Source organism: Gopherus evgoodei, chromosome 2 (genome assembly GCF_007399415.2).
Source record: "Gopherus evgoodei ecotype Sinaloan lineage chromosome 2, rGopEvg1_v1.p, whole genome shotgun sequence".
Taxonomy (NCBI): domain Eukaryota; kingdom Metazoa; phylum Chordata; order Testudines; family Testudinidae; genus Gopherus; species Gopherus evgoodei.
The window spans coordinates 298,083,679-298,111,066 of NC_044323.1; the positions used below are offsets into that span (position 1 = coordinate 298,083,679).

Genomic DNA, 27,388 nt, shown 5'->3' on the forward strand with positions numbered 1-27,388 from the left:
CCATCGGACTCTGTCTGGGCCCTCCTTGGGGGCAGGGCTGGCTGGATGTCCCCCACACCCTGGAGTGGTGAAGTGGGTCAGAAGTGAGTATGGGGAGCCCTGGCTAGTGCCCCTCCCTCCAAGTGATACGGGGCTCGGCCCTGCTTCCTCCCTGCAGCGCTGTACAGTGGGTGCCGTGCCTGGGCAAGGGGGGCTCAGCACCCCCTTTATCCTGGCTTTGCCCCGCAGGGGGCAGGCTCCTCCCAGCCCCGGAGCCGTGGGCGGCTGTTCCTTTAAGGGGTAGGGCCAGGCCGGCTGGAATGGCATTCCAGCAGCTGGGCTGGGCTGGGCTCTCACGGGCCATGCCTGCCAGCCCCAGCCCCAACCCCAGCCCCAGCTCCTGCTCGGCACCCATGAGAGACGCCAGGAGCTCTCCGCTGCGCTGACCCATGGCCGCTTTCAGCCTCAGCAGCCTTCCCCCCAACCTGGAGGAGAAGGACTTTATCCAGGCCTACGAGGAGGTGCGGGAGAGATACAAAGGTACCAGCCCTGCCCCCTGGCTGGCCCCATGGTGCTCCACACAGGCTGGGGGGCTGGGGCTCCTGCTCTGAGCTGTGTGCTCGTTCCCATAATAGGGCATAGCAGGCACTGCCGGCCGGAGCCCTTCAGCAGGCGCGGGGCCCAGCTGCCAGCGCTGGGGTTTGGCCCCAGGGGCGTCTAGGATGAGCCAGGCAGGGCCGTGGGGTGTGGCTGGAGCCAGGCTGTGCACTGATGGGGCCTGGGCTGATGTGGGCAGGCAGGGCTGCCCCCTCTGATGTGTTCAGGGCTGAGCAAGCTGGGGGTGGCAGGACCCCAGCACCTGCAGCACGCACTGACTTTGGGAGCCCAGAGCCAGACACCTGCTGGGCCCACCAGGCCCCATGGCCTCATTCCTGGGCCCAGACTGGGGTGGTAAATGCTGGGAAGGCCGGAGCGGCTGTGTCTGGGGCCCAGCTGGGCTCTGAGGTGAAGTCTGCAGCACAGAAGCTGGCAGCTGCTGTGGGTTTGGGGTCCAGGTGGACCCACTGGCTTGGAGTGGGGAGCGCACTGCATAATGCTGGGGAATGCTGTCCTCCCGGGGGGCCCTATGGAAAAGTGGGTTGGATCTGATAGCTGCCCCATCCTCCCTGCTGGGACGTACCTGCAGCAGGGCCCTGTGCCCGGGGGCTCCGCCTGGCCCATGGCAATTTCACGTCTGTGAAATCCTGTTCCAGTGCCCCCCGCTGTGTGAGAGACCCTGCTGAGCCCTCTGCAAGGGTCTGGGAGCATGGGGAGGATGGGCAGGGGTGTGCGCTGGGGGGACAGGGATGGGGGTGTCTGGGTGGGACGAGGTACGTGTGGGGATGGATGGAGGGGGCTCTGTAGGAGGGCTGGGGGGCTGGCAACAGGGCCGGGGAACAGAGCTGTGGTGGGGCGGGTGACAGACAGGAGCACGCTGGCTGGGATTACAGGCTCTCTGGGGCGCATGTCAATAGTAATAGAATCTCTGTAGCTATTTAAACTCCTCTGGCTTCCCCTAGAGCCCCCCCCCCACCCTCCCCAGGACGCTGCCCTCTCCAGGTCTCTGGTTCTGAGCCCTCAGGGCAGTCTGCAGGGGAGCTGGGGGCTGGCTCTGTGTGAGGCCGCCCCCACTCCCCTACACCAGACCTGCCCCTTTGGGAGGCTGATGGGCAGGCTGCTGCCCCTCCGACTGCTGGGGGTGTGAGGAGCACAGCTGGGCATGAGGGTGTGGATGGGCCCCCGGGAGGGGAACGCCTGGAAGTCCCTGGCGGGGCCAGTCCATGGGTGCAGGTGCTGTTCTGCCTAGAGTGTCTGGGGGTACGTGGGGATGGGACAGAGCCTGATGGGACCCTCGCAGGGGGAGGCGTGTCTCTGTCAGGGGCTGTCGCTTTCCCAGCCCCGGCCGTGCGCCTGCCCTACTCTGCTGCTGCTCCCCCTGTGCCCGCCTATGGGTATGGAGCCTGGCCCCCAGCTGTGTCTGGCCCTGGGGGGCTGTGTCCTTGCCCTGCCCCATGCGGGAGGGACAGCATGGTGCTCCCTGAGGCTGGCGTGTGTCCGGCAGACTGGACTCTGCCAGCAGGGTGCCCTCAGAGCCCTAGCAGAGCCGTGTTGCCAAGAGGGTGGAGGCCAGGGGAGCTATGAGCCCGCCGTCCCCAGCTGGCTGAGCGGGGGTCCCCCCTGCAGGGGCGCTGAGTGTGCCTGGGGCAGCGCTAGGCCGGCTGCTCCTCCTCAGGGCTGAAGCTTCCTGTCCCCACCCTGGGTCTGTAGGTTGCTTGCACTCGGCTATGGTCTGCTACGCCTGCCTGCCCTGGGGGCACTGCACTGCCTTGCCATCGGTCCCGGGCACCCTGCCCTCGGATAATCGGAGAGCCCCTCTCCTGGTGGGTCCTGAGCTGCAGCCCCCCACTGGGGTTGTGCCTCTTGGTCCCCTGGTTAAACTGCTTGGGACTCCTGGGTTCCGTTCCTGGCCTGGCCCTGGCCGTAGCAACCCTGTTGCTGGTCCTTGGGCAGCTCCGAGGAGAGGGTGCTGGGGCTATCACTGCCGTACTGTCTGTGTTTGTGTTCCCGGGTGCTTTGCTTCCCCCCGTGGGGCTGGCTCGGCTGCCCCCCCCCAGTGAATTCCCGGGGGCTTGGCTGCTGCTGCAGATCCCTGGCAGGCGGTGAGCTCAGGGTCTGGGGGCGGAGGGTAGGTGCTGGTGAGGCCCGTGGCGGTGGGTGCTGGGGGGGAGCTGGAGAGGACTGTTGGCGATGCTGGCTGGTGGGGTGAGGAGGTGCTGAGCCCGGCCAGGCCCTGGGAGGGGCAGTGGCTGCGGGAGTCGATAGTGCCGAGGGGGCTGTTGGAGGGTGTGGGGCCAGGATGAGGGGGAATGGCAGTGCCCCAGCAGGGGGCGCTCTCTCTGGGAGCTCCGGGGTGGCCGTGTCCTGTGCAGCGTTGGGCAGGGAGGGACTGTGGCTGAGCTGAGCCGAGCCGTGGCTAGTTTCCAGGGTGGGCTCAGGCTGGCGCCACTGGCCTGGCAGTGCCAGCTCCTGAGGTCTCCCAGCCCCCGTTAAGTGCGTTGGTCCCAGGGCAGGCAGGGCTGATGCACCTGCAGCCACCTGCTCCGTCTCCAGGTGCCGACGTTGGGGCCAGAGCAGGGATTCCTTGAGGCAGTCGCCCCCAAAGCTGCTTTCGGACGAAGCTCCATGTCCCCTGCCCTCGCACCCCTGGCCCTGGCACGAGGAAGCTGCAGACTCGGCCTGATTCCCTGCCTCTCCCGCCTGCTGCCCACTCCCCCTCTCCCGGCAGGGTGGCATGGCCCTGAGCATGTGCCCGCCACACAGCTGGGGTGTTGGCAGAGTGCTACACCCCAGGGCTAGTCCCTGGCACGGGGCCTCCTGCTCTGGATGTATCACCCTCCTGCAACAATAGCACAGTGCTGGCACCTGGCAGACCCCGAGCCCAGCGCCAGCCCTGCAGGGAGGACAGTGTCCCTGGGCGTGCAGGGTGTGGTCCCCGTGCAGCGTCCCTGGGCGTGCAGGGCGTGGTCCCCGTGGGACACTGCAGGACCTGTCTCACCCGTGCATGTGCCCTGAGCATGCATGGGGGGAGGGGCAGGGCCTGTGCCCTGGGTTTGCATGGGTTGGTTATGGGGGAAGGGGCAGGACCTCAGGGACCATTCCCTCCTCTCTTCCTTGGGGGGCTCCCTGGGACGTGCTGCCCACTCTCCAGCCCCTGGGGCCAGTGTTAGCCATGCCAGGTGGGGTCTGCCCCTCCCATGGGGCTGTGGAAGCAGCTCCACGTCTGCAGGCAGAGCTGTGGGGCCAGGGCCACCCTGCCAGGAACCCTGAGCTCAGAGTCCCTTATCGAACGGGAGGGGGGGCCCCAAGCCCCCTAACTGTGCCCTCAGTCGGCCCCTGTCCCTGTGTGGGGGCAAGCAGCTGCCTCTTGCCTGGGCCTGGCTGCCGCTCGGCACAGCAGGATCCTGGGCTGGGCCAGGCCCCAGCGGTATGATTGTGGCCACCCTGCGCCTCGCAGTCATGGGGCAGGGGACGGGCCCTGTGGGTCAGCGCCCGCCCTGCCCCTGCCTGGCGTAGGCGCCCTGGGCAGCCTTTGGAGTTTTCCCCAAACGCAGCGCCCGGGTCGGGGGGTCATGGGGAACCCAGCCCCCCCGTGGCAGGGGAAGGGGGAGGCGTGGGCAGCCTGGTGCAGGGGGTGTGTAGGGGAGGGGGGCAAAGAGGGTGTGGGGGAGGTGGGGGGGGCGCTAAGGTTCTGGTTCTGGCCCTGCCCGGGGTGGATGCGGGGGGGAGGGGCGGTGCGTCCCGCGCTGCCGCAGTAGCGCCGCTCCAGATCAATGAATGGGCGCAGCCCCGGCCCCTGATTGGCTGCGGCGGGCCCGGCGGGGCGGGGCGGGGCGGGGCCGGTCGTAGCCCCGCCCCGGTGCCGGCCCCGCAGAGCCGGGCAGGACGGGGAGGCGGCGGCTGACCCGGACCCGCAATGGCCGCGTCCCGCTGCATCCAGCACGAGATCAGCTCGCTGAAAGGTACCGGCCCGCCCGGCCTCCGCGGTGCAGCTGGCTCTGGGGTGGCGCGGCTGCTCCTCGGGGCGTGGGGGGAGTTCCCCTGTCCTGCCCTATGGAGTGGGGCCAGCACCTGTCTAGGGGCCCGGGGGCAGCGAGAGTCCTGGGGGGGGTTCCCCTACCCTGCTCTGCCCCACCCCGCCCCGCCCCGCCCCATGGAGTGGGGCCAGCCACTGTCTAGGGGCCCGGGGGCAGTGGGAGTCCCGGAGGGGGGTTCCCCTACCCTGCTCTGCTCCATGGAGTGGGCCCAGCCCCTGTCTAGGGGCCCGGGGGTAGCAGGAGTCCTGGGGGGGGTTCCCCTACCCTGCTCTGCTCCATGGAGTGGGGCCAGCCACTGTCTAGGGGCCCGGGGGCAGTGGGAGTCCCGGAGGGGGGTTCCCCTACCCTGCTGTGCTCCATGAAGTGGGCCCAGCCCATGTCTAGGGGCCCGGGGGCAGCGGGAGTCCTGGGGGGGGTTCCCCTACCCTGCTCTGCCCCACCCCGCCCCGCCCCGCCCCATGGAGTGGGGCCAGCCACTGTCTAGGGGCCCGGGGGCAGTGGGAGTCCCGGAGGAGGGTTCCCCTACCCTGCTCTGCTCCATGAAGTGGGCCCAGCCCATGTCTAGGGGCCCGGGGGCAGCGGGAGTCCTGGGGGGGGTTCCCCTACCCTGCCCCACCCCATGGAGTGGGCCCAGCCCATGTCTAGGGGCCCGGGGGCAGCAGGAGTCCCGGCCCAGCCAGGGGTCGCCCCTGGCCAGGGTGACAGCTGCACCCCGGGCATGGGCACAGGCCTGATCAGTGTCACTGTCTGGGACGGGCCGTGGTCCTGTGCCCTGGGCCAGTGGGAGCCGCATGCCCGCTTCAGGCAAGGCTGCCCCTGCTGTGCCCATCTGTGCCCGGTGCCCTAGGGCGACGGTCGGGTCAGGACCCTCGGCGCCCCCAGACCAGCTCTATCTGCTCCACGCTAGAGCTGGCAGGACGGTCCCCAAGGCTGCTGCACTGCACCAGAGCCAGACCCGACTCCAGGCGTAGCCACAGCTGGCCATGCAGGGCACCCAGCTCATCGCCCCAGGCACCCAGAGGAGCCCTGCTACCAGCTGCACCCAGCCCCATCACCCCAGGAGGAGCCCCCGCTCCTTAGCGCCAAGGGGCCATGGGCAGGGCTCCCATATCCTGCATCATGGGCAGGGCTCCCATATCCTGCACCGTGTGGCCTGTGGATATGGTGTTTGCTGATGGCCACTGCCCAGCTGGCTGGGGCTGCTTGTTGTCACAGGCTGGAGGGGTTTCCTGCGGCTGAGGCTGCAAAGGAAGCTGCACGGAGCAGGCTGCAGGGTGTGGGGTGTGGAGCAGGGTGTGGGCTTCGGGGTGTGGAGCAGGATGGGGGGTGTGGAGCGGGGTGCGGAGCAGGCTGTGGCAGGGGAACTGCTGTGCTGAGTGGGCCAGGCTTGGCCAGATGTCCCTGTGGAGTTGAGCCGGCCCAGCTCCCCTGAGTTCATTAATGGAGTGCCCGACATGGGGACCCCACTCTGACCCAGGCCTCTGTCCTCTGGGGGACTCTCCCCACTGAGACCCGAGGGGCTGGGGCTCCAGCCAGTGCCTGTCTCAGACTGGGGGGAATGTCTAGACCTGAGCACCCTCTGGCCCGAGTACAGACACCAACTCATCTACCTGTGTCTAGATAAGGGAGATAGCATCAAGGACTGCAGGTGGGGGGCTGCAGATCAGGATTGAGAGGCACCAGCAGGGCTGTGGGAAGCCCAAGGTTGGGCTAGCAGGGGGCTGTGGGTCAGGACTGAGGGGCACTGGCAGAACTGGGGGGGCAGAGCTGGGATATCTGGGTTACGGGTCGGGACTGAGGGGCACTGACAGAGCTGGGGGGGGGCAGGGCTGGGATATCAGGGTTACGGGTCGGGACTGAGGGGCACTGACAGAGCTGGGGGGGCAGGGCTGGGATATCGGGGCTGCAGGTGGGGACTGAGGGGCACTGGCAGAGCTGGGTGGGGCAGGGCTGGGATATCGGGACTGCGGGTGGGGACTGAGGGGCACTGGCAGAGCTGGGTGGGGCAGGGCTGGGATATCGGGGCTGTGGGTCGGGACTGAGGGGCACTGACAGAGCTGGGGGGGCAGGGCTGGGATATCGGGGCTGCAGGTGGGGACTGAGGGGCACTGGCAGAGCTGGGTGGGGCAGGGCTGGGATATCGGGGCTGTGGGTCAGGACTGAGGGGCACTGGCAGAGCTGGGGGGGCAGGGCTGGGATATCGGGGCTGTGGGTCGGGACTGAGGGGCACTGACAGAGCTGGGGGGGCAGGGCTGGGATATCGGGGCTGCAGGTGGGGACTGAGGGGCACTGGCAGAGCTGGGGGGGCAGGGCTGGGATATCGGGGCTGCGGGTCGGGACTGAGGGGCACTGACAGAGCTGGGGGGGCAGGGCTGGGATATCAGGGCTGTGGGTCGGGACTGAGGGGCACTGACAGAGCTGGGGGGGGCAGGGCTGGGATATCAGGGTTACGGGTCGGGACTGAGGGGCACTGACAGAGCTGGGGGGGGCAGGGCTGGGATATCAGGGTTACGGGTCGGGACTGAGGGGCACTGACAGAGCTGGGGGGGCAGGGCTGGGATATCGGGGCTGCAGGTGGGGACTGAGGGGCACTGGCAGAGCTGGGTGGGGCAGGGCTGGGATATCAGGGTTACGGGTCGGGACTGAGGGGCACTGACAGAGCTGGGGGGGGCAGGGCTGGGATATCAGGGTTACGGGTCGGGACTGAGGGGCACTGGCAGAGCTGGGGGGGCAGGGCTGGGATATCGGGGCTGCAGGTGGGGACTGAGGGGCACTGGCAGAGTTGGGTGGGGCAGGGCTGGGATATCAGGGTTACGGGTCGGGACTGAAGAGCACTGGCAGAGCTGGGGGGGGCAGGGCTGGGATATCAGGGTTACGGGTCGGGACTGAAGGGCACTGGCAGAGCTGGGGGGCAGGGCTGGGATATCGGGGCTGCGGGTGGGGACTGAGGGGCACTGGCAGAGCTGGGGGGGGCAGGGCTGGGATATCGGGGCTGCGGGTCAGGACTGAGGGGCACTGGCAGAGCTGGGGGGGGGCAGTGCTGGGATATCGGGGCTGCAGGTGGGGACTGAGGGGCACTGGCAGAGCTGGGTGGGGCAGGGCTGGGATATCGGGGCTGTGGGTCAGGACTGAGGGGCACTGGCAGAGCTGGGGGGGGCAGGGCTGGGATATCAGGGTTACGGGTCGGGACTGAGGGGCACTGGCAGAGCTGGGGGGGCAGGGCTGGGATATCGGGGCTGCAGGTGGGGACTGAGGGGCACTGGCAGAGTTGGGTGGGGCAGGGCTGGGATATCAGGGTTACGGGTCGGGACTGAAGAGCACTGGCAGAGCTGGGGGGGGCAGGGCTGGGATATCAGGGTTACGGGTCGGGACTGAAGGGCACTGGCAGAGCTGGGGGGCAGGGCTGGGATATCGGGGCTGCGGGTGGGGACTGAGGGGCACTGGCAGAGCTGGGGGGGGCAGGGCTGGGATATCGGGGCTGCGGGTCAGGACTGAGGGGCACTGGCAGAGCTGGGGGGGGCAGTGCTGGGATATCGGGGCTGCAGGTGGGGACTGAGGGGCACTGGCAGAGCTGGGTGGGGCAGGGCTGGGATATCGGGGCTGTGGGTCAGGACTGAGGGGCACTGGCAGAGCTGGGGGGGGCAGGGCTGGGATATCAGGGTTACGGGTCGGGACTGAAGGGCACTGGCAGAGCTGGGGGGCAGGGCTGGGATATCGGGGCTGCGGGTGGGGACTGAGGGGCACTGGCAGAGCTGGGGGGCAGGGCTGGGATATCGGGGCTGCGGGTGAGGACTGAGGGGCACTGGCAGAGCTGGGGGGGGGCAGTGCTGGGATATCAGGGTTACGGGTCGGGACTGAGGGGCACCGCAGGGTTGTGTGGGCTCTGTTATTACATAAACACTCTGGCTCGGCTGGAAACGCAGCCCCGATATTCCAGCCCTGCCTCCCCAGCTCTGCCAGTGCCCCTCAGTCTCCACCCGCAGCCCCCTGCTAGCCCAACTTTGGGCTTCCCACAGCCCTGCTGGTGCCTCTCAATCCTGATCTGCAGCCCCCCACCTGCAGTCCTTGATGCTATTTCCCTTATCTAGACACAAGTAGATGAGTTGGTGTCTGTATTCGGGCCAGAGGGTGCTCAGGTCAGGCTGGGACCATCCTGGGGACTATACTGGGCACGTTGCAGCCTCTGGGCACTGCACGGCTGGTAAGGATTGGGCCCGGCGGTGGGGAGCGCCTGCCTGTCCCACTGGCTGTCCTGTGCCAGGCATGGTGGGGGCAGATGTGTCCAGGCTTGTCCCAGTCCCAAAGCCCTGCCTGGGAGGGGCCCCAGGGTGAGTCCCTGCGGTGAGGCTGTGCTGCTCAGGGGTTAACTGGCGCCCCCCACAGGTGAATTTGTATCAAGCCCCAGCTGCCCTGGAGCGGGCTAGCAGGAATTGTGGGGGTGGAGGCAGTGCCGAGGGGAGAAGGACCTGCGGGGGATCGGGGCTGCCAGGCTGTGGGTCTCAGGGCTGGTTTGCAGCAGGTGCTCCTGCCCAGGGTGGGCTGGGCTTGGGGCTGGGGGTCTATGCTGCTCCGATGGGGGAGAGGCTTCTGCTTTGTCTGCCTGGCTGATTTACTGTGAGAATGGCCTTGAGCCCCCTGCCAGCTCCAGCCTGATGAATAATCTGGCCCCCAGTCGCCGCAGCTTCCAGGCCCTTCCTTGGCTCCGGCCACAAACAGCCGCTTTGTTCCTGGCTCAGCGCGGAAAGCCCTGGCGCCCCAGCCGTGCTGACTGCAGCGGTCCCAGGCCCTGGGGCAGGTCGGGGGGGTGCGCTGGCCCAGGGCCAGGGCTGGTTGCGAACTCTGAAGCGCTTCATGGGGCACCGGCCCATCCCCACAGGGAGCCTGGACCTAGGCTGCAGCCGGCCGGGCGGATGGCTCCACCACAAAGTCCATCAGCGGGGCCTCCCCTGGGCACAGGCTTCCCGGGCGGGAGGCTGCTGCATTGAGGGGCCTTGGCAGGGAAGGGGGAGCCCAGGACCAGGGGCTGCGGGTCAGGAGTGAGGGGCACTGGCAGCGCTGTGGGGGACCCAGGGCTGAGCTAGCAGGGGGCTGTGGGTCAGCAGTGAGGTGGACGTGTGGCCGGATCCCCCTGGCTCCATGGGGCTCGCTGGGGGGCTGAGATGCCATGCAGGGGTGGAGCACTGTCTCTGTGCCTCTACCCGCGGCTGGAGGGCACCGCGGGACCCTGCCCGGCGCTCTGCTGGCAGCAGAAGGGGATAGGAGGCAGGAGTGTCCGTATTGTCCTAAAGATGGGACTGCTAGCAGGTCGGTGACCCCCGCATCGGGCCGGCGCTGCCGGGGGGAGGAGGCAGCGCGGTGACCCCCGCATCGGGCCGGCGCTGCCGGGGGGAGGATGCCCTGCAGCCCCTAAGTATTCCTTAGCAGTCCCCCATTGGAGCTGACCCAGCTTAGCTTGTGTGTGGTGTGGGAATCCCAACTGCAGATGCAGTGGCTGTTTGGAGGGCGGCAGAGCCAGGCTTGCCAGGGGCTTGATCCCAGGAGTCTCCGGTTTCCCCGCTGACCGAAGGGCCTGGCTGGCCTGTGAGCGGCCAGTGCAGGGCACCAGGGACTCTGCTGCTATGTGCGCTGGGAGCGGGGGGCTGGGCAGTGCGGCTCTCCAGAGGGGGTGGGAGCACCAGCAGCCCCCGGGTGCACTGCGAGCGATGGTCTCATTTGGTAACAGGCAGGGATAGGCCGGGTGGAGTCGGGGCAGGGGGGCGCAGGCGGGGATAGGCCAGGCGGAGTTGGGCAGGGGGGTGCAGGCAGGGATAGGCTGGGTGGAGTCGGGTTAGGGGGCGCAGGCGGGGATAGGCCGGGTGGGGTCGGGGCAGGGGGGCGCAGGCGGGGATAGGCCGGGTGGAGTCGGGTTAGGGGGCGCAGGCGGGGATAGGCCGGGTGGAGTCGGGTTAGGGGGCGCAGGCTGGGATAGGCCGGGTGGAGTTGGGTTAGGGGGGCGCAGGCGGGGATAGGCCGGGCGGAGTCGGGGAGGGGGGTGCAGGCAGGGATAGGCCGGGTGGAGTTGGGTTAGGGGGGCGCAGGCGGGGATAGGCCAGGTGGAGTCGGGCAGGGGGGCGCAGGCGGGGATAGGCCAGGTGGAGTCGGGGCAGGGGGGCGCAGGCGGGGATAGGCCAGGCGGAGTTGGGCAGGGGGGTGCAGGCAGGGATAGGCTGGGTGGAGTCGGGTTAGGGGGCGCAGGCGGGGATAGGCCGGGTGGAGTCGGGGCAGGGGGGCGCAGGCGGGGATAGGCCGGGTGGAGTCGGGTTAGGGGGGGCGCAGGCTGGGATAGGCCAGGTGGAGTTGGGTTAGGGGGGGCGCAGGCGGGGATAGGCCGGGCGGAGTCGGGTTAGGGGGGCGCAGGCAGGGGATAGGTGGGGTGGAGGCAGCTTAGGAAGGTGTGGGGGGGGTGTGTTGGCCGGGCGGATTCAGGTTAGGGGGCGCAGGCGGGGAAAAGCCGGGAGGAGTCGGGTTAGGGGAGCGCAGGCGGGGGATAGGTGGGGCGGAGTCGTCTTAGGAGGGTGCGCTGGGGCTTGGCCGGGCGGAGTCGGGTTAGGGGGTGCAGGCTGGGATAGGCCGGGCGGAGTCGGGTTAGGGGGGGCGCAGGCAGGGAAAGGCCAGGTGGAGTTGGGTTAGGGGGGTGCAGGCGGGGGATAGGTGGGGTGGAGGCGGCTTAGGAGGGTGCGGGGGGGGGGGTTGGCCGGGCGGATTTGGGTTAGGGGACGCAGGCTGGGATAGGCCGGGCGGAGTTGGGTTAGGGGGGCGCAGGCAGGGAAAGGTCGGGTGGAGTCGGGTTAGGGGGGCGCAGGCTAGGATAGGCTGGGCGAAGTTGGGTTAGGGGGTGCAGGCTGGGATAGGCCCGGCGGAGTTGGGTTAGGGGGGCGCAGGCAGGGAAAGGTCGGGTGGAGTCGGGTTAGGGGGGCGCAGGCTAGGATAGGTTGGGTGAAGTTGGGTTGTGGGGGCGCAGGCTGGGATAGGCCGGGCGGAGTTGGGTTGTGGGAGCGCAGGCGGGGAAAGGCCGGGCGGAGTCGTGTTGGGGGGTGCAGGCTGGGATAGGCTGGGCGGAGTTGGGTTAGGGGGGCGCAGGCAGGGAAAGGTCGGGTGGAGTTGGGTTAGGGGTGCGCAGGCTAGGATAGGCTGGGCGAAGTTGGGTTGTGGGGGCGCAGGCTGGGATAGGCCGGGCGAAGTTGGGTTGTGGGGGCGCAGGCTGGGATAGGCCGGGCGGAGTTGGGTTGTGGGGGCGCAGGCTGGGATAGGCCGGGCGGAGTTGGGTTGTGGGGGCGCAGGCTGGGATAGGCCGGGCGGAGTTGGGTTGTAGGGGCGCAGGCGGGGAAAGGCCGGGTGGAGTTGGGTTAGGGGAGCGCAGGCGGGGAAAGGCCGGGCGGAGTTGGGTTAGGGGAGCGCAGGCAGGGAAAGGCCGGGCGGAGTTGGGTTAGGGGGGCGCAGGCAGGGAAAGGTCGGGTGGAGTTGGGTTAGGGGGGCGCAGGCTAGGATAGGCTGGGCGAAGTTGGGTTGTGGGGGCGCAGGCTGGGATAGGCTGGGCGAAGTTGGGTTGTGGGGGCGCAGGCTGGGATAGGCCGGGCGGAGTCGGGTTGTGGGAGCGCAGGCGGGGAAAGGCCGGGCGGAGTCGGGTTGGGGGGGGCGCAGGCGGGGAAAGGCCGGGCGGAGTTGGGTTAGGGGAGCGCAGGCAGGGAAAGGCCGGGCGGAGTTGGGTTAGGGGGGCGCAGGCAGGGAAAGGTCGGGTGGAGTTGGGTTAGGGGGGCGCAGGCGGGGAAAGGCCGGGCGAAGTTGGGTTGTGGGGGCGCAGGCTGGGATAGGCCGGGCGGAGTTGGGTTGTGGGGGCGCAGGCTGGGATAGGCCGGGCGGAGTCGGGTTGGGGGGGGCGCAGGCGGGGAAAGGCCGGGTGGAGTTGGGTTAGGGGAGCGCAGGCAGGGAAAGGCCGGGCGGAGTTGGGTTAGGGGGGCGCAGGCAGGGAAAGGTCGGGTGGAGTTGGGTTAGGGGGGCGCAGGCTAGGATAGGCTGGGCGAAGTTGGGTTGTGGGAGCGCAGGCGGGGAAAGGCCGGGCGGAGTCGGGTTGGGGGGGGCGCAGGCTGGGATAGACCGGGCGGAGTTGGGTTGTGGGAGCGCAGGCGGGGAAAGGCCGGGCGGAGTCGGGTTGGGGGGGCGCAGGCGGGGAAAGGCCGGGCGGAGTTGGGTTGTGGGGGCGCAGGCTGGGATAGGCCGGGCGGAGTCGGGTTGGGGGGGCGCAGGCGGGGAAAGGCCGGGTGGAGTTGGGTTAGGGGAGCGGTTAGGGGAGCGCAGGCAGGGAAAGGCCAGGCAGCGTTGGGTTAGATGGGCGCAGGTTGGGATAGTCGGGGCGGTGGGGTCAGGAGGCGATTACCAGATCCCCAGCCCCCGGGGCTCATGGTGACTCTCCCAGCTGACCTCCTGCCTGTCCCGGGCTGCAGAGAAAGTCCCGCTTTGGATCGAAACGTGGCCAGCGCCGGTGTCCCTGCCGCAGCCTGGGGAGTTGTGCCGCTTCGCGGGTAGAGACGCAGCCGTTGTGCCTGGCTCCAGCTGCCAGCTCGGTCCGCGTTGGCCCTTCCCTTGCTAGCCGGGCGAGCCCCACTGATGCCATCGCCCCTTGCTCAGCTCCTGGGCTCTGTCGCTCCCAGGCAGGCTCTGTAGCCCGCGACCCATCCTCGTCCCCAGGCCGCCGGGCCGTGGTCCTAGCACTTCACACCAGAGGTAATGTCACCTCCCTGCTCCTGCTCAGATCCCCAGCCGGCCGTGGCGGGGAGGGAGCACCTGAGCCGCCCAGGGGGGTCCCTTGTGGCGCAGGCCATGCGAGTGTGCTGGGGCTGGGAGCCTTAGGAAAAGGTGTCCCGAACCCGCCCCGACAAGGGGGCCATGGGGTGAAGCCTGGCTGGGAGCTGGGAGCAGGGCTGCGCTGCCTGGGCCTCGCGCTCTCTTTTAGGGTGTCCTGCATCACCCCAGTGTCTGAGCAAACTGCAGCGCATCTGTGGGGGGGGCTCTGGCTGCTTGGCCGTGGGGTGGGGAGGGCAGAGGGGTTCAGGTTTCCTGATTGTGTGGGGCTGGGGGGGGGTGTCCCCATCACTGTTGGGGGAGGAAGTGTCTGTTGGTGGGGCGTCTGTTGGGGGGAGTCTGCAAGTGATTGGGGGTGGGGAGGTGTCCGTCTGCCTGTTGGGGGTGTGTGGGGGAGTCAGCGATGGGGGCTGTTTATCAGTGGTGAGGGCCTGGGGGGTGTCTGTTGGGGCATCTTTCTGTCGGTGTAGGGGATGGGAGGGGTCCATCTGTCGGGGGCATAGGGGAGGTGGGGGGGTCTGTCATTGTGCAGTGGAAAGGACTTTTCCAAAGGGGGCGGTTTGCAGTGTCAGGAGCTGCTCAGCCCCCAGCTGGTCCTGGGTGCCCCTGGGCTCTGGGTCCCCCCCCCCTCCCCCGCAGGGGTCAGGCAGCAGTTACCTGCACCCAGGTGCAGTATCCCAGGGCGCTGCTGCCCTCTGCTGTCGGTCTCCAGCACTGCAGGTCCATAGCCCCGAGCCCCATAGGAGGCTGGAGCTGCCAGTTCATGGGGGAGCTTGTGGGGCCAGCGGGAACCGCCCCCTGCAGTGACACAGGGGAGGATGCAATCCCCAGTCCCCCCTTCAGCTCCCTGTCTCCCCGCCCCCTGCCTGCACTCAGCCCTTCTGTCTTGGCCTGCTCTTCCCCTCCCCCATTTCCCACCTGCTCGCTCTCACCCGCTGTTCCCTCCTCTGGCACAAACAGGAGCAGGAGTGAAGGCTGTTGGTGGTGGAACAAAGATTGACCCTGGCAGGCCGGGCTCCTGTGGAGCTGGGGGGTGGGGAGTCAGTGCTATGGGACGGGCAGCCAGCCCATCTGGGCTCATTGGAGTGCGGGACCCAGCCCCGTTCTCCCAGCCGGCCGGTGTGAGCAGAGACCCCGAAAGGCAGCTGCTTTGCCCCTCCCCTGGCCCTGCTCCTGCTCCTGCTCCCTGCAGCGTGGCTCTGTCTGGCTTTCCCAGGCTGGGCCGAATGGGCCAGGGCAGGTGTTCGGGGGGGCTGTCAGTGCCTTGGTGATGGGGGCGAGCCAGCCATTCCCAGGCCCTTGGCTAGGTTCAGCTGACAGGCTCTGGGGACGGTAAATGTCCCTGGCTGGCTGCAGTCCCCCTGTGGCGCTGGCAGGGTGCTGTGCTTGGAGCCTGGGACCTGCGGGCATTCATGGCTGTGTGCCCGGGGGGCGGCAGAGCGGGCAGAGCGCTGGGCTCCGTCCCCATGGCTGCCCCGGACAGGTAGCAGGGCTGAGGCTGCTCCCAGAGCCCTGGGCCCCAGCAGACTCTGCTGGTGGCAGCCCGGGCCCCGGCTCCTTCCTCTGGGCTCTGTCTGCCGAGCTCCCTGCGGCCTGGGGAAGGACTCTCAGCACCACACAGGGCACCCCAGGCAGGGACCACGGGTTGCCGGGGCCCGTTCTGGGTGCAGGCCTGTAGCCGGGCCAACCGGGGGTTCCCGGGTCTCAGGCTGTGATGAGCTGGAAAGGCAGCGTCTCCGCTCGTGCCGGGGGGTTTCGTGTCTAGCCGAGGCGGGAGTTTCTCTGGACGGTGTGCGGGTCCCATTGAGGACAAGGACGGAGAGGTCAGACTTGGCGGTGCTGCGTTGTGAAGTGTTGGCCCATGAGTGACATGGTGTTTTGCGGCTCTGTATCATTTCCTGTGCGAGTTCACTGGAGAGTTAGGGATTGTCTGGCTTCACCCGCCCAGCTGCTGTTGGGCACTCAGATAAGGTACACACCTTGTGACAGGCGATGTAGGACCCCTGGATCTCGAGAGGTGTGGTGGTCTCACTGTGCCTGGTGGCACCTTGAGTTGGCGTGTCCTGGTCTGTGGGGAGCGTGGCCAGGGCGGGGGCTGTTTGAAAGACAGAAGAGGTGGTGGAAGGTTTCTTTCCGGGTGTGATCCTGTACAGTTTGGGAGGTGACTGGCTCTGTGCGTTTAGGTGGGGGGATTGGTGTGTACAGCTGTCGGGGGGGGTTACTGAGTCTGGGGGGGTAGGTGGGGGGATCGGTGTATACAGGTGTTGGGGGAGTTACTGGGTCTGTGGAGGTAGGTGGGGGATGGGTGTGTACAGCTGTCACGGGGGTTACTGGGTCTGGGGGGGTAAGTGGGGGATGGGTGTGTGCAGGTGTGGGGGGGTTACTGGGTCTGGGGGGTTAGGTGGAGGGGATGGGTGTGTGCAGGTGTCGGGGGGTTACTGGGTCTGGGGGGCTAGGTGAGGGGATGGGTGTGTGCAGGTGTCGGGGGGGGTTACTGGGTCTGGGGGGGCTAGGTGGAGGGGATGGGTGTGTGCAGGTGTCGGGGGGTTACTGGGTCTGGGGGGCTAGGTGAGGGGATGGGTGTGTGCAGGTGTCGGGGGGGTTACTGGGTCTGGGGGGCTAGGTGGAGGGGATGGGTGTGTGCAGGTGTCGGGGGGTTACTGGGTCTGGGGGGCTAGGTGGAGGGGATGGGTGTGTGCAGGTGTCGGGGGGTTACTGGGTCTGGGGGGCTAGGTGAGGGGATGGGTGTGTGCAGGTGTCGGGGGGGTTACTGGGTCTGGGGGGCTAGGTGAGGGGATGGTTGTGTGCACGTGTCGGGGGGTTACTGGGTCTGGGGGGCTAGGTGAGGGGATGGGTGTGTGCAGGTGTGGGGGTGTTACTGGGTCTGGGGGGCTAGGTGGAGGGGATGGGTGTGTGCAGGTGTCGGGGGGGTTACTGGGTCTGGGGGGCTAGGTGAGGGGATGGGTGTGTGCAGGTGTCGGGGGGGTTACTGGGTCTGGGGGGTTAGGTGGAGGGGATGGTTGTGTGCAGGTGTTGGGGGGGTTACTGGGTCTGGGGGGTTAGGTGGAGGGGATGGGTGTGTACAGGTGTCGCGGGGGTTACTGGGTCTGGGGGGCTAGGTGGAGGGGATGGTTGTGTGCAGGTGTCGGGGGGGATACTGGGTCTGGGGGGTTAGGTGAGGGGATGGGTGTGTGCAGGTGTCGGGGGGGTTACTGGGTCTGGGGGGTTAGGTGGAGGGGATGGTTGTGTGCAGGTGTCGGGGGGGGTTACTGGGTCTGGGGGGCTAGGTGGAGGGGAGGGGTGTGTGCAGGTGTCGGGGGGGTTACTGGGTCTGGGGGGTTAGGTGGAGGGGATGGTTGTGTGCAGGTGTCGGGAGGTTACTGGGTCTGGGGGGCTAGGTGAGGGGATGGGTGTGTGCATGTATCGGGGGGGTTACTGGGTCTGGGGGGTTAGGTGGAGGGGATGGTTGTGTGCAGGTGTGGGGGGGTTACTGGGTCTGGGGGGCTAGGTGGAGAGGATGGGTGTGTGCAGGTGTGGGGGGGTTACTGGGTCTGGGGGGCTAGGTGAGGGGATGGGTGTGTGCAGGTGTCGCGGGGGTTACTGGGTCTGGGGGGTTAGGTGGAGGGGATGGGTGTGTGCAGGTGTCGGGGGGGTTACTGGGTCTAGGGGGCTAGGTGAGGGGATGGGTGTGTGCAGGTGTCGCGGGGGTTACTGGGTCTGGGGGGCTAGGTGAGGGGATGGTTGTGTGCAGGTATCGGGGGGGTTACTGGGTCTGGGGGGCTAGGTGAGGGGATGGGTGTGTGCAGGTGTGGGGGGGTTACTGGGTCTAGGGGGCTAGGTGAGGGGATGGGTGTGTGCAGGTATCGGGGGGGTTACTGGGTCTGGGGGGCTAGGTGGAGGGGATGGGTGTGTGCAGGTGTCGGGGGGGTTACTGGGTCTGGGGGGCTAGGTGAGGGGATGGTTGTGTGCAGGTGTCGGGGGGTTACTGGGTCTGGGGGGCTAGGTGGAGGGGAGGGGTGTGTGCAGGTGTCGGGGGGGTTACTGGGTCTGGGGGGTTAGGTGAGGGGATGGTTGTGTGCAGGTGTCGCGGGGGTTACTGGGTCTGGGGGGTTAGGTGGAGGGGATGGTTGTGTGCAGGTATCGGGGGGGTTACTGGGTCTAGGGGGCTAGGTGAGGGGATGGGTGTGTGCAGGTGTGGGGGGTTACTGGGTCTGGGGGGCTAGGTGAGGGGATGGGTGTGTGCAGGTATCGGGGGGGTTACTGGGTCTGGGGGGCTAGGTGAGGGGATGGTTGTGTGCACGTGTCGGGGGGGTTACTGGGTCTGGGGGGCTAGGTGAGGGGATGGTTGTGTGCACGTGTCGGGGGGGTTACTGGGTCTGGGGGGTTAGGTGGAGGGGATGGTTGTGTGCAGGTGTCGGGGGGGTTACTGGGTCTGGGGGGTTAGGTGGAGGGGATGGGTGTGTGCAGGTATCGGGGGGTTACTGGGTCTGGGGGGCTAGGTGGAGGGGATGGTTGTGTGCAGGTATCGGGGGGGTTACTGGGTCTAGGGGGCTAGGTGAGGGGATGGTTGTGTGCAGGTGTCGGGAGGTTACTGGGTCTGGGGGGTTAGGTGGAGGGGATGGGTGTGTGCAGGTGTCGGGGGGGTTACTGGGTCTGGGGGGCTAGGTGAGGGGATGGGTGTGTGCAGGTGTCGGGGGGGTTACTGGGTCTGGGGGGCTAGGTGAGGGGATGGTTGTGTGCAGGTGTCGGGGGGTTACTGGGTCTGGGGGGCTAGGTGGAGGGGATGGGTGTGTGCAGGTGTCGGGGGGTTACTGGGTCTGGGGGGCTAGGTGGAGGGGAGGGGTGTGTGCAGGTGTCGGGGGGTTACTGGGTCTGGGGGGCTAGGTGGAGGGGATGGGTGTGTGCAGGTGTCGGGGGGTTACTGGGTCTGGGGGGGCTAGGTGGAGGGGAGGGGTGTGTGCTGGTGTCGGGGGGGTTACTGGGTCTGGGGGGTTAGGTGAGGGGATGGTTGTGTGCAGGTGTCGCGGGGGATACGGGGTCTGGGGGGTTAGGTGGAGGGGATGGGTGTGTACAGGTGTCGGGGGGGTTATTGGGTCTGGGGGGGTAGGTGGAGGAGATGGGTGTGTACAGGTGTCGGGGGGGTTACTGGGTCTGGGGGGGTAGGTGAGGGGATGGGTGTGTACAGGTGTCGGAGGGGTTATTGGGTCTGGGGGGGTAGGTGGAGGAGATGGGTGTGTACAGGTGTTGGGAGGGTTACTGGGTCTGGGGGGGTAGGTGGAGGAGATGGGTGTGTACAGGTGTCGGGGGGGTTACTGGGTCTGGGGGGGTAGGTGAGGGGATGGGTGTGTACAGGTGTTGGGAGGGTTACTGGGTCTGGGGGGGTAGGTGAGGGGATGGGTGTGTACAGGTGTCGGGGGGGTTACTGGGTCTGGGGGGGTAGGTGGAGGAGATGGGTGTGTACAGGTGTCGGGGGGTTACTGGGTCTGCGGGGCTAGGTGGAGGGGATGGGTGTGTACAGGTGTCGGGGGGGTTACTGGGTCTGGGGGGGTAGGTGAGGGGATGGGTGTGTACAGGTGTCGGAGGGGTTATTGGGTCTGGGGGGGTAGGTGGAGGAGATGGGTGTGTACAGGTGTTGGGAGGGTTACTGGGTCTGGGGGGGTAGGTGGAGGAGATGGGTGTGTACAGGTGTCGGGGGGTTACTGGGTCTGGGGGGGTAGGTGGAGGAGATGGGTGTGTACAGGTGTCGGGGGGATTACTGGGTCTGGGGGGGTAGGTGAGGGGATGGGTGTGTACAGGTGTCGGAGGGGTTATTGGGTCTGGGGGGGTAGGTGGAGGAGATGGGTGTGTACAGGTGTTGGGAGGGTTACTGGGTCTGTGGGGGGGATTGGTGTGTGTCACGGAGTCCCCGGGCGATGCTCTGGAACTGCTCCCCACCAAGCCAGTCAGGACTTTGGGGATCCTCCTCTCCCTTGGAGCAGACTTGTTCAGGGCAAGAAGCTCACACGGCTTCACCTCCTGGGTCTCTCCTTGGAGCATTCAGCATCCTCTGCCCCTCCGTGCGCTTCCCACAGCGAGTCCACCCCAGCGGGGTCCTGGGGAAGCCACAGGGTCCTGCACCCCCACGTTGCAGTCAGACGTGACTCTCAGCCAGCCAGGAAAACAGAGGTTTATTCGATGACAGGACACAGCGTAGGGCAGAACTTGTCAGCACAGAAATCAGTGAGTTTCAGCCACGTTCATCTTGGGGGGAGGGGAGCCCAAAGCCAGGACTCTGGTCCTCCCCCTGTGCCCCAAGCCAGCCGAGGGCGACTCCTTTCCAGCTGCGTGGCCCCTGCCCTGCCCTGCCCATTGCTCCTCCTCCGGCGTGTGTGCCTTCCTGGGCAAAGAGTCATCTAGTCACATCCCCCTCCTGGGTCTCAGGTTACGAGTGGGCAGCCACACGCTGATTCCCACCACCCAGATGATGGTGCAATACATAGGGAAACTGAGGCACACACAGCATTCATGCAGAACAGTAAGACTCACAAACAACGTAAGAAGGGGAAATCCCCACTTCGTCACATTTCTCTCCCCTTCGAGACTGAACTGAGGGGGGTCACTTTAGCCAGTGACCTGGGGAAGTTCAGGGCCCCCTCTCTGGGACAAACCATCAGCTAGAACATTGGTGCCCCCCTTAACCCACCTCCATCTCACAGTCCTGGAAGGACAGACTCCAGCCTGGCATTGGCCCCTCTCACCTGGTGCAGCCACGGCAGGGAGAATGCTCCTGGTACAACGTGAACCGCCACCCAAATAGATCTGGCTGCAGCCTTTCAAGAGCCCACTCCTTGGCCAGGCACTGCCTCTCTGGCCCCATAGCCCTGCTCCCGGGGCAGCAGCTTCGTGCTCAGGTACATGATGGAGTGTTTCTCCCCCTTGGCATTGGCCCGCCAGCCAGAGAGGACTTCGATCTCACCCCACTGGCTAACCACAAGTCACACAAGCAATTCCCTTAGACACCCCAGTCTCCCAGTGTCACCACCAGTCCCACTTGTTATGGGGATGGATGGTTATGAAAACCAACACCCCAGTAAAAGGGAAAAGGTTCTCCTGATCCCGAAGGACCAAGCCCCAGACCCAGGTCAAAGGATAACTTAGATCTTACCCAAAACACGCGCTTACAGCCAATTCTTATTAACTCAACTAAAATTTATTTAAAAAAAGAAAAGAGAGAGAGTTGGTTGAAAGATGAATATACAGACAGAATTGGGTTCAATCTCCTGAGGTTCAGATACACAGCAGAGATGGTGAGTTTGTAGTTGCCAAAAGTTCTTTTTGGACTATAAGCTCTTAATTATTTCTATGTCCATATTCAGGGTGGCTCCAGTCAGTGACTGGGGATCTCAATCCTTATGGCTTAGGGTTTCCACCTCTTGAAACCCAAAGCAGATCTGAGATGTAGCAGGATCATGTCCCAGAGTTTTTAAGCAGCCTTTTGGCCTGAGAAAACAATCGGCTTAACTTTCCTTCTCCCAGACATGCTGGCAATTAGCACAGGGTAATTTATCCATTAACAGTTCAGATACAGGTGACCACAACCTTCAAAGAGACACATAGACAATAATACTATTTTACTCCAGTGTCTTCCTAAATGTTCATATTCCTTTTTTGATCTTTGAATCAAAGCTCTAGCGATAGACAAGACTTGTTTGCTGACCTCCCAAGCCCTGAGCAAATATCTACCCTTCTACCTCTACCAATGCAGGCTGCATTTCCAAGCTCTGTTCATTTGCATATTTTCCTAATCAGTCTCTAAAGCTCGGCCCTGGGTCAGGTCAGTCTTTGAGTTAATTAACACTTTCTGGCCCTGTCACCTAGCAAAGAAATATTATATTACGCTCCTAACGTCACAGCAGGTCTCCGTCCGGGTTTCCCAACTCCGGGCCCTTGACCAGACCCTCCTTCAGCTTGCAGAGAGCCCCCTGGCACTGCCAGATCCCGATCAGCTTGTCTGGCTTCCCCTTCTTGCGTAGCCTAGTGATGGGAGCTGACGTAGAGCTAAGGTGGGGCACAAACCTCTGGTAGTGCCCTGCCATCCCAGTATAGGCCTCGGCCTGTTTCTTAGTCTGGGGAGCAGGTCAGTCTCTGATAGCCCCCACCGTGGCCTTCTCTGGCTTTAGGCAGCTGCTCCCCACCTTGTGGCCCAGGTACGACACCTCCGCCATCCCCACCTTGCACTTCCCAGCTTCTACAGTCAGCCCTGCATCCTGGAGGCGACCCAGCATCCTCTTCACCTGGGACACCTGGTCTTCCCAGGTCTGGCTAATGGCACAAATCTAATCCATGTCCACTAGCGCAGTGCTACTCAAAGTGGTGGTCCGTGGACCGGTGCCAGTCCGCAAGCCATTGGCTGCTGGTCTGCGGCGAGTTTCCAGGAAAGAGAGAGAGATATAATAGTATAATTTAGAAATCACACCGGAATTCCACCAAGAATAAATATCTGATTTGTGTCCGTTTATCCTTTTCACTACAGATAAAAGGATAAACGGACACAAATCAGATATTAGGAATGGCAATATACAAAAACCTGTAGGAGAACACTTCAACCTCCCTGGCCACACTATAGCAGACCTTAAGGTGGCCATCCTGCAGCAAAAAAACTTCAGGACCAGACTTCAAAGAGAAACTGCTGAGCTTCAGTTCATCTGCAAATTTGACACCATCAGCTCAGGATTAAACAAAGACTGTGAATGGCTTGCCAATTACAAAACCAGTTTCTCCTCCCTTGGTTTTCACACCTCAACTGCTAGAACAGGGCCTCATCCTCCCTGATTGAAATGACCTCGTTATCTCTAGCTTGCCTGCATATATATACCTGCCCCTGAAAATTTCCACTACATGCATCTGACGAAGTGGGTATTCACCCACAAAAGCTCATGCTCCAAAACGTCTGTTAGTCTATAAGGTGCCACAGGATTCTTTGCAATTTTTATTTTATTCATTATATTGTTTCTGATATAAATTAATATTACTACGAATGTTCAAATAATATTTTCTTGGATCTAGTCATTATATACTATCTGCCCAAATGCACAGCCTTTCAGTCAGTCTTCAGTGTATTTAAATGGGAACATCTCTGCATGTACGCCACGCTCCCGTTCCAGTTAATACAGTGAAGAATGTTTTCTGATCTGATGTGCTACGTGCCTATGCAACGTAAGAACATAAGAACGGCCGTACTGGGTCAGACCAAAGGTCTATCCAGCCCAGTATCCTGTCTACCAACAGTGGCCAATGCCAGGTGCCCCAGAGGGAGTGAAGCTAACAGACAATGATCAAGTGATCTCTCTGCTGCCATCCATCTCCACCCTCTGACAGACAGAGGCTAGACACACCATTCCTTACCCATCCTGGCTAATAGCCATTTATGGGCTTAACCTCCATGAATTTATCCAGTTCCCTTTTAAACATTGTTATAGTCCCAGCCTTCACAACCTCCTCAGGTAAGGAGTTCCACAAGTTGACTGTGCGCTGTGTGAAGAAGAACTTCCTTTTATTTGTTTTAAACCTGCTGCCTATTAATTTCATTTGGTGACCCCTAGTTCTTGTATTATGGGAATAAGTAAATAACTTTTCCTTAATCGCTTTCTCAACATCACTCATGATTTTATATTCCTCTATCATATCCCCCCTTAGTCTCCTCTTTTCCAAGTTAAAGAGGCCTCTTTAATCTTTCTTCACATGGGACCCTCTCCAAACCCCTAATCATTTTAGTTGCCCTTTTCTGAACCTTTTCTAGTGCTAGAATATCTTTTTTGAGATGAGGAGACCACATCTGTACACAGTATTCGAGATGTGGGCGTACCATGGATTTATATAAGGGCAATAATATATTCTCAGTCTTATTCTCTATCCCCTTTTTAATGATTCCTAACATCCTGTTTGCTTTTTTACTGCCTCTGTGCACTGCATGGACATCTTCAGATAACTATCCACGATGACTCCAAGATCTTTTTCCTGACTCGTTGTAGCTAAATTAGCCCCCATCATATTGTATGTATAGTTGGGGTTATTTTTTCCAATGTGCATTACTTTACATTTATCCACATTCAATTTCATTTGCCATTTTATTGCCCAATCACTTAGTTTTGTGAGATCTTTTTGAAGTTCTTACAATCTGCTTTGGTCTTAACTATCTTGAGTAGTTTAGTATCATCTGCAAACTTTGCCACCTCACTGCTTACCCGTTTCTCCAGATCATTTACGATAACGATAATATGGTGGAAATATGGTACCAGTCCTGGCACATTGGGGGAAAAAAACTGCTGGTCCACCACATCGGATAGTTTGAGAAGCACTGCACTAGGGTACAATTCTCCATCCCCTCAGGGACTGATCCCCCTGGCACTGGCAGGTGACTGGCGCCTCCTTGAGGCCGAAAGGCAGGACCAGGGACTTCTACAGCCCCAAAGGGGTGACAAAAGCAGTTTTCAACGTGGCATCTGGATCCAAAGGCACCTGCTAGTAACTTTGGTTAGATCCCTAGTGTGGGGTCCCGAGTCCTGCCCAGCTTGTATAGGATCTCGTCAGGCCCAGGCACCAGACGTGGTGATGGCGTTGAGCTTCCGATAGGCCCCACAGAACCGGATCAACCAGTCTTTCCTGGGGACCAGCCCCACGGGAGTGGTCCAGGGCTGGAGGGCAGCAGGAACACTCCTAAGTCAGCATGTTTCTGACCTCTCCCTCCAGGGCCTGGGCTGTGTTCTGTCCTGACAGGAGGCCTGAGGGCTCCCGGCTCCACCGAGCGGACAGCTCGGTCAGTGAGCCCAGGCTGGCTGGAAAAGAACTGTTGATACCAATGCAGCGTCTCTGATCTCTGCCTGCTGGGCAGGGGTTAGCTGGTCAGAGAGGGGAACTGATTCCAGCAAGGGGCCGGCTCCTGTCTCAGGGAAGAGACCCACCAGGGGATCTTCCCCCTTCTCCCCCTGGCCACACGCGACTGGGCCCAGCCTCTCCCTGTCACAGTATAGCTCCATCATAGTGACCTGGTCCCCTTGGTGGCTGAGCCCAGCTGGGCAGTTCCACCACATGGTTCTCATCCAGCTGCTCGATGACCTTGAAGGGCCCGTCCCAGGCAGCTTGCAGCTTCTTCTTCCTCACCAGGATGAGACCCCTCCCCTGGTCCCTGGTGCCATAGGCTGAGCGGTCATACCAGCCTTCCTGCCTCCCTTGGGCCTGGCTGGGTTCTCCCTGGCCAGACCCACGAGCTCAGCGAGCTTTCCCCAGAAAGTCAGTACATGCTGCACCAGTGATTATCCGGCGGGGGAGCCTTCCCCTCCCATCTGGCCCTCCCCAAGCTCAGGCTGCTCTATGACAGGCAGGTGTCCCAAGGCTGCTTTACCCTTGTCCCAGGCCTTTTGCACCTCTGGATAAGGCTGCCCTGGCTGGCAGCTGTCCCCCGCTGGCTGTGGTTCCCCACCCTCTGCTGGAGTCTCCGATTCCCCTGGGCTCAGCTCTGCCCCTCCTGTCCCAGTGAGGCCGACTCCCAGGCAGGGAGCCGGCCAGCCAAGTCATTCGCATTTTCACTGACCATTTCCATCTTAGCCAATTGGTTTTCCGGATTCAAATTCAAGCCCTCAGCTGTTACCAGATGTCACGGAGTGTGGGGGAGTCCGGCCCTGCACCCCTCTTCCTGGGACCCACAGTGACTCTCGGCCAGCCAGTAAAACAGAAGGTTTATTGGACAACAGGAACACCGGTTACAGCAGAGCTTGCAGGCACAGTCAGGACCCTTCCACCGAGTCCTTCTGGGCTTTCAGGGTGCTTGGATCCTAGCTAGGATACCCTGAATCCACCCACACAGCCCCAAGCCCAAACTCAAACTGCTTCCCTCCTGCCACTCCCTTCCTTTGTCCCCTTCCCGGGCAAAGGTGTTGATCTTTCCCCTAACTTACCTAGCTCAGGTTACAGGCTCCGGTATCGTCCATCCCCTAAAGTCCTCCCCTGCTCTCCCACTCCCCACACAGACAGTCCCTACTGCATCACATCTCTCCCCCCTTCAAGACTGAACTGAGCGGGGTCACTCTGCCCAGTGACCTGGGGAAGTTCAGGGTCCCCTCTCCAGGACAACGCATCCGCTGTCAGGTTGGCACTTCCCTTCACATGGACCACGTCCATGTCATAGTCCTGCAGGAGCAGGCTCCACCTCAGGAGCTTGGCGTTGGCTCCTTTCATCTGGTGCAGCCAGGTCAGGGGAGAGTGGTCGGTGTACACGGTGAAGTGTCGCCCAAAGAGATATGGCTCTAGCTTCTTAAGGGCCCACACCATGGCCAGGCATTCCTTCTCGATGGCCGCGTAGCTTTGTTCCCGGGGTAGCAGCTTCTTACTCAGGTACACGATGGGGTGTCCCTCCCCCTTTTCATCCTCCTGCATTAACACCGCCCCCAGTCCCGTGTCTGAGGCATCGGTGAACACCATAAAGGGTTTGTCAAAATCTGGGTTTGCCAGAACCGGGCCACTAACCAGAGCCTCCTTCAGCGCCCCGAAAGCCTCCTGGCACTGCTCGGTCCAGATCACCTTGTCTGGCTTCCCCTTTTTGCACAGTTCAGTGATGGGGCCGGCTATGGCACTAAAGTGGGGCACGAACCTTCGATAGTACCCCGCCATCTCAATAAAGGCCTGGACCTGCTTTTTGGTTTGGGGAGCAGGCCAGTCTCTGATCACCTCCACCTTGGCTGGTTCCGGCTTCAGGCAGCCGCTCCCCACCCGATGGCCCAGGTAAGATACTTCAGCCATCCCCACCTTGCACTTCTCAGCCTTTACTGTTAACCCAGACTTTCGGAGTCGGTTCAGGACTTGTTTAACCTGGGACATGTGGTCCTCCCAGGTCTGGCTGAAGATGCAGATGTCGTCAATATATGCCATGGCAAAACTCTCCATCCCCTGCAGTAGCTGATCCACCAGGCGCTGGAAGGTGGCCGGCGCTCCTTTGAGGCCGAAGGGCAGGGTCAGAAACTCATAGAGCCCCAGAGGGGTGATAAAGGCCGATTTCAGCCTGGCATCTGCGTTCAGCGGCACTTGCCAGTAGCCTTTGGTAAGATCCATAGTGGTGAGGTACCGAGCACCTCCCAGCTTGTCTAGGAGCTCGTCAGGCCTGGGCATAGGGTAGGCATCAGACACGGTGATGGCATTGAGCTTTCGATAGTCCACAGGAACCGGATTGACCCATCCTTCTTGGGGACCAGCACCACTGGCGAGGCCCAAGGGCTGGAAGACGGCTGGATCACCCCCAAAGCCAGCATGTCCCTGACCTCTCAAGATCCTGGGCAGTTTTACCAGTGACCCGAAAAGGGGAGCATCTTATAGGGGCATGTGATCCGGTCTCCACCCTGTGGACAGTCAAATTAGTGCGTCCAGGCTGGTTGGAAAACAGCTGTCGGTACAGTTGCAGCACCCCTCTGATCTCAGCGTGCTGGGCCGGGGTCAGCTGATCAGAGAGGGGAATCGCTTCCAGGGGGGAACCAGCTTTTGTCCCCGGGAATAGATCCACTAAGGGGTCATCTCCCTGCCCCTCCCAATGTCCACACACGGCCAACACCACATTCCCCCTGTCATAGTATGGTTTCATCATATTCACATGATACACCCGACCGTGATGTGCCCGGTTTGACAGCTCCACCACATAGTTTACCTCATTCAGTTGCTTGATAACCTTGAAGGGCCTTTCCCAGGCAGCCTGGAGTTTGTTTCTCCTCACGGGGATGAGAACCATCACCTGATCTCCGGTGGCGAAGGCACGGGCCCGTGCCGTGTGGTCATACCAGACCTTCTGCTTCCTCTAGGCTCGGGCCAGATTCTCCCTGGCCAGGCCCATGAGCTCGGCCAGTCTTTCCCGGAAGGTCAGGACATACTCCACCACTGACTCTCCCTCGGGAGCGGCCTTCCCCTCCCATTCGTCC

The 27,388-nt window shown here is 63.3% G+C and overlaps 1 protein-coding gene across 10 annotated transcripts in view; it reads left to right on the plus strand.

Annotated features, from left to right (window-relative positions):
- PLEC (plectin) overlaps positions 1–27,388 on the plus strand; it is a 175,521-nt gene that overhangs the window by 56,020 nt on the left and 92,113 nt on the right. For 2 of the 10 annotated variants that reach the window (XM_030554109.1, XM_030554110.1), the window contains exon 1: positions 323–519. The exons of 6 other annotated variants lie outside the window; for them this stretch is intronic. In XM_030554109.1, coding sequence (XP_030409969.1) covers positions 429–519 — 91 coding nt within the window. In that variant the 5' untranslated portion in view covers positions 323–428. Of the gene's footprint in view, positions 1–322; positions 520–4,462; positions 4,539–27,388 lie in introns of those variants that run through there. 2 more of the 10 variants (XM_030554112.1, XM_030554113.1) reach the window with 1 other exon arrangement.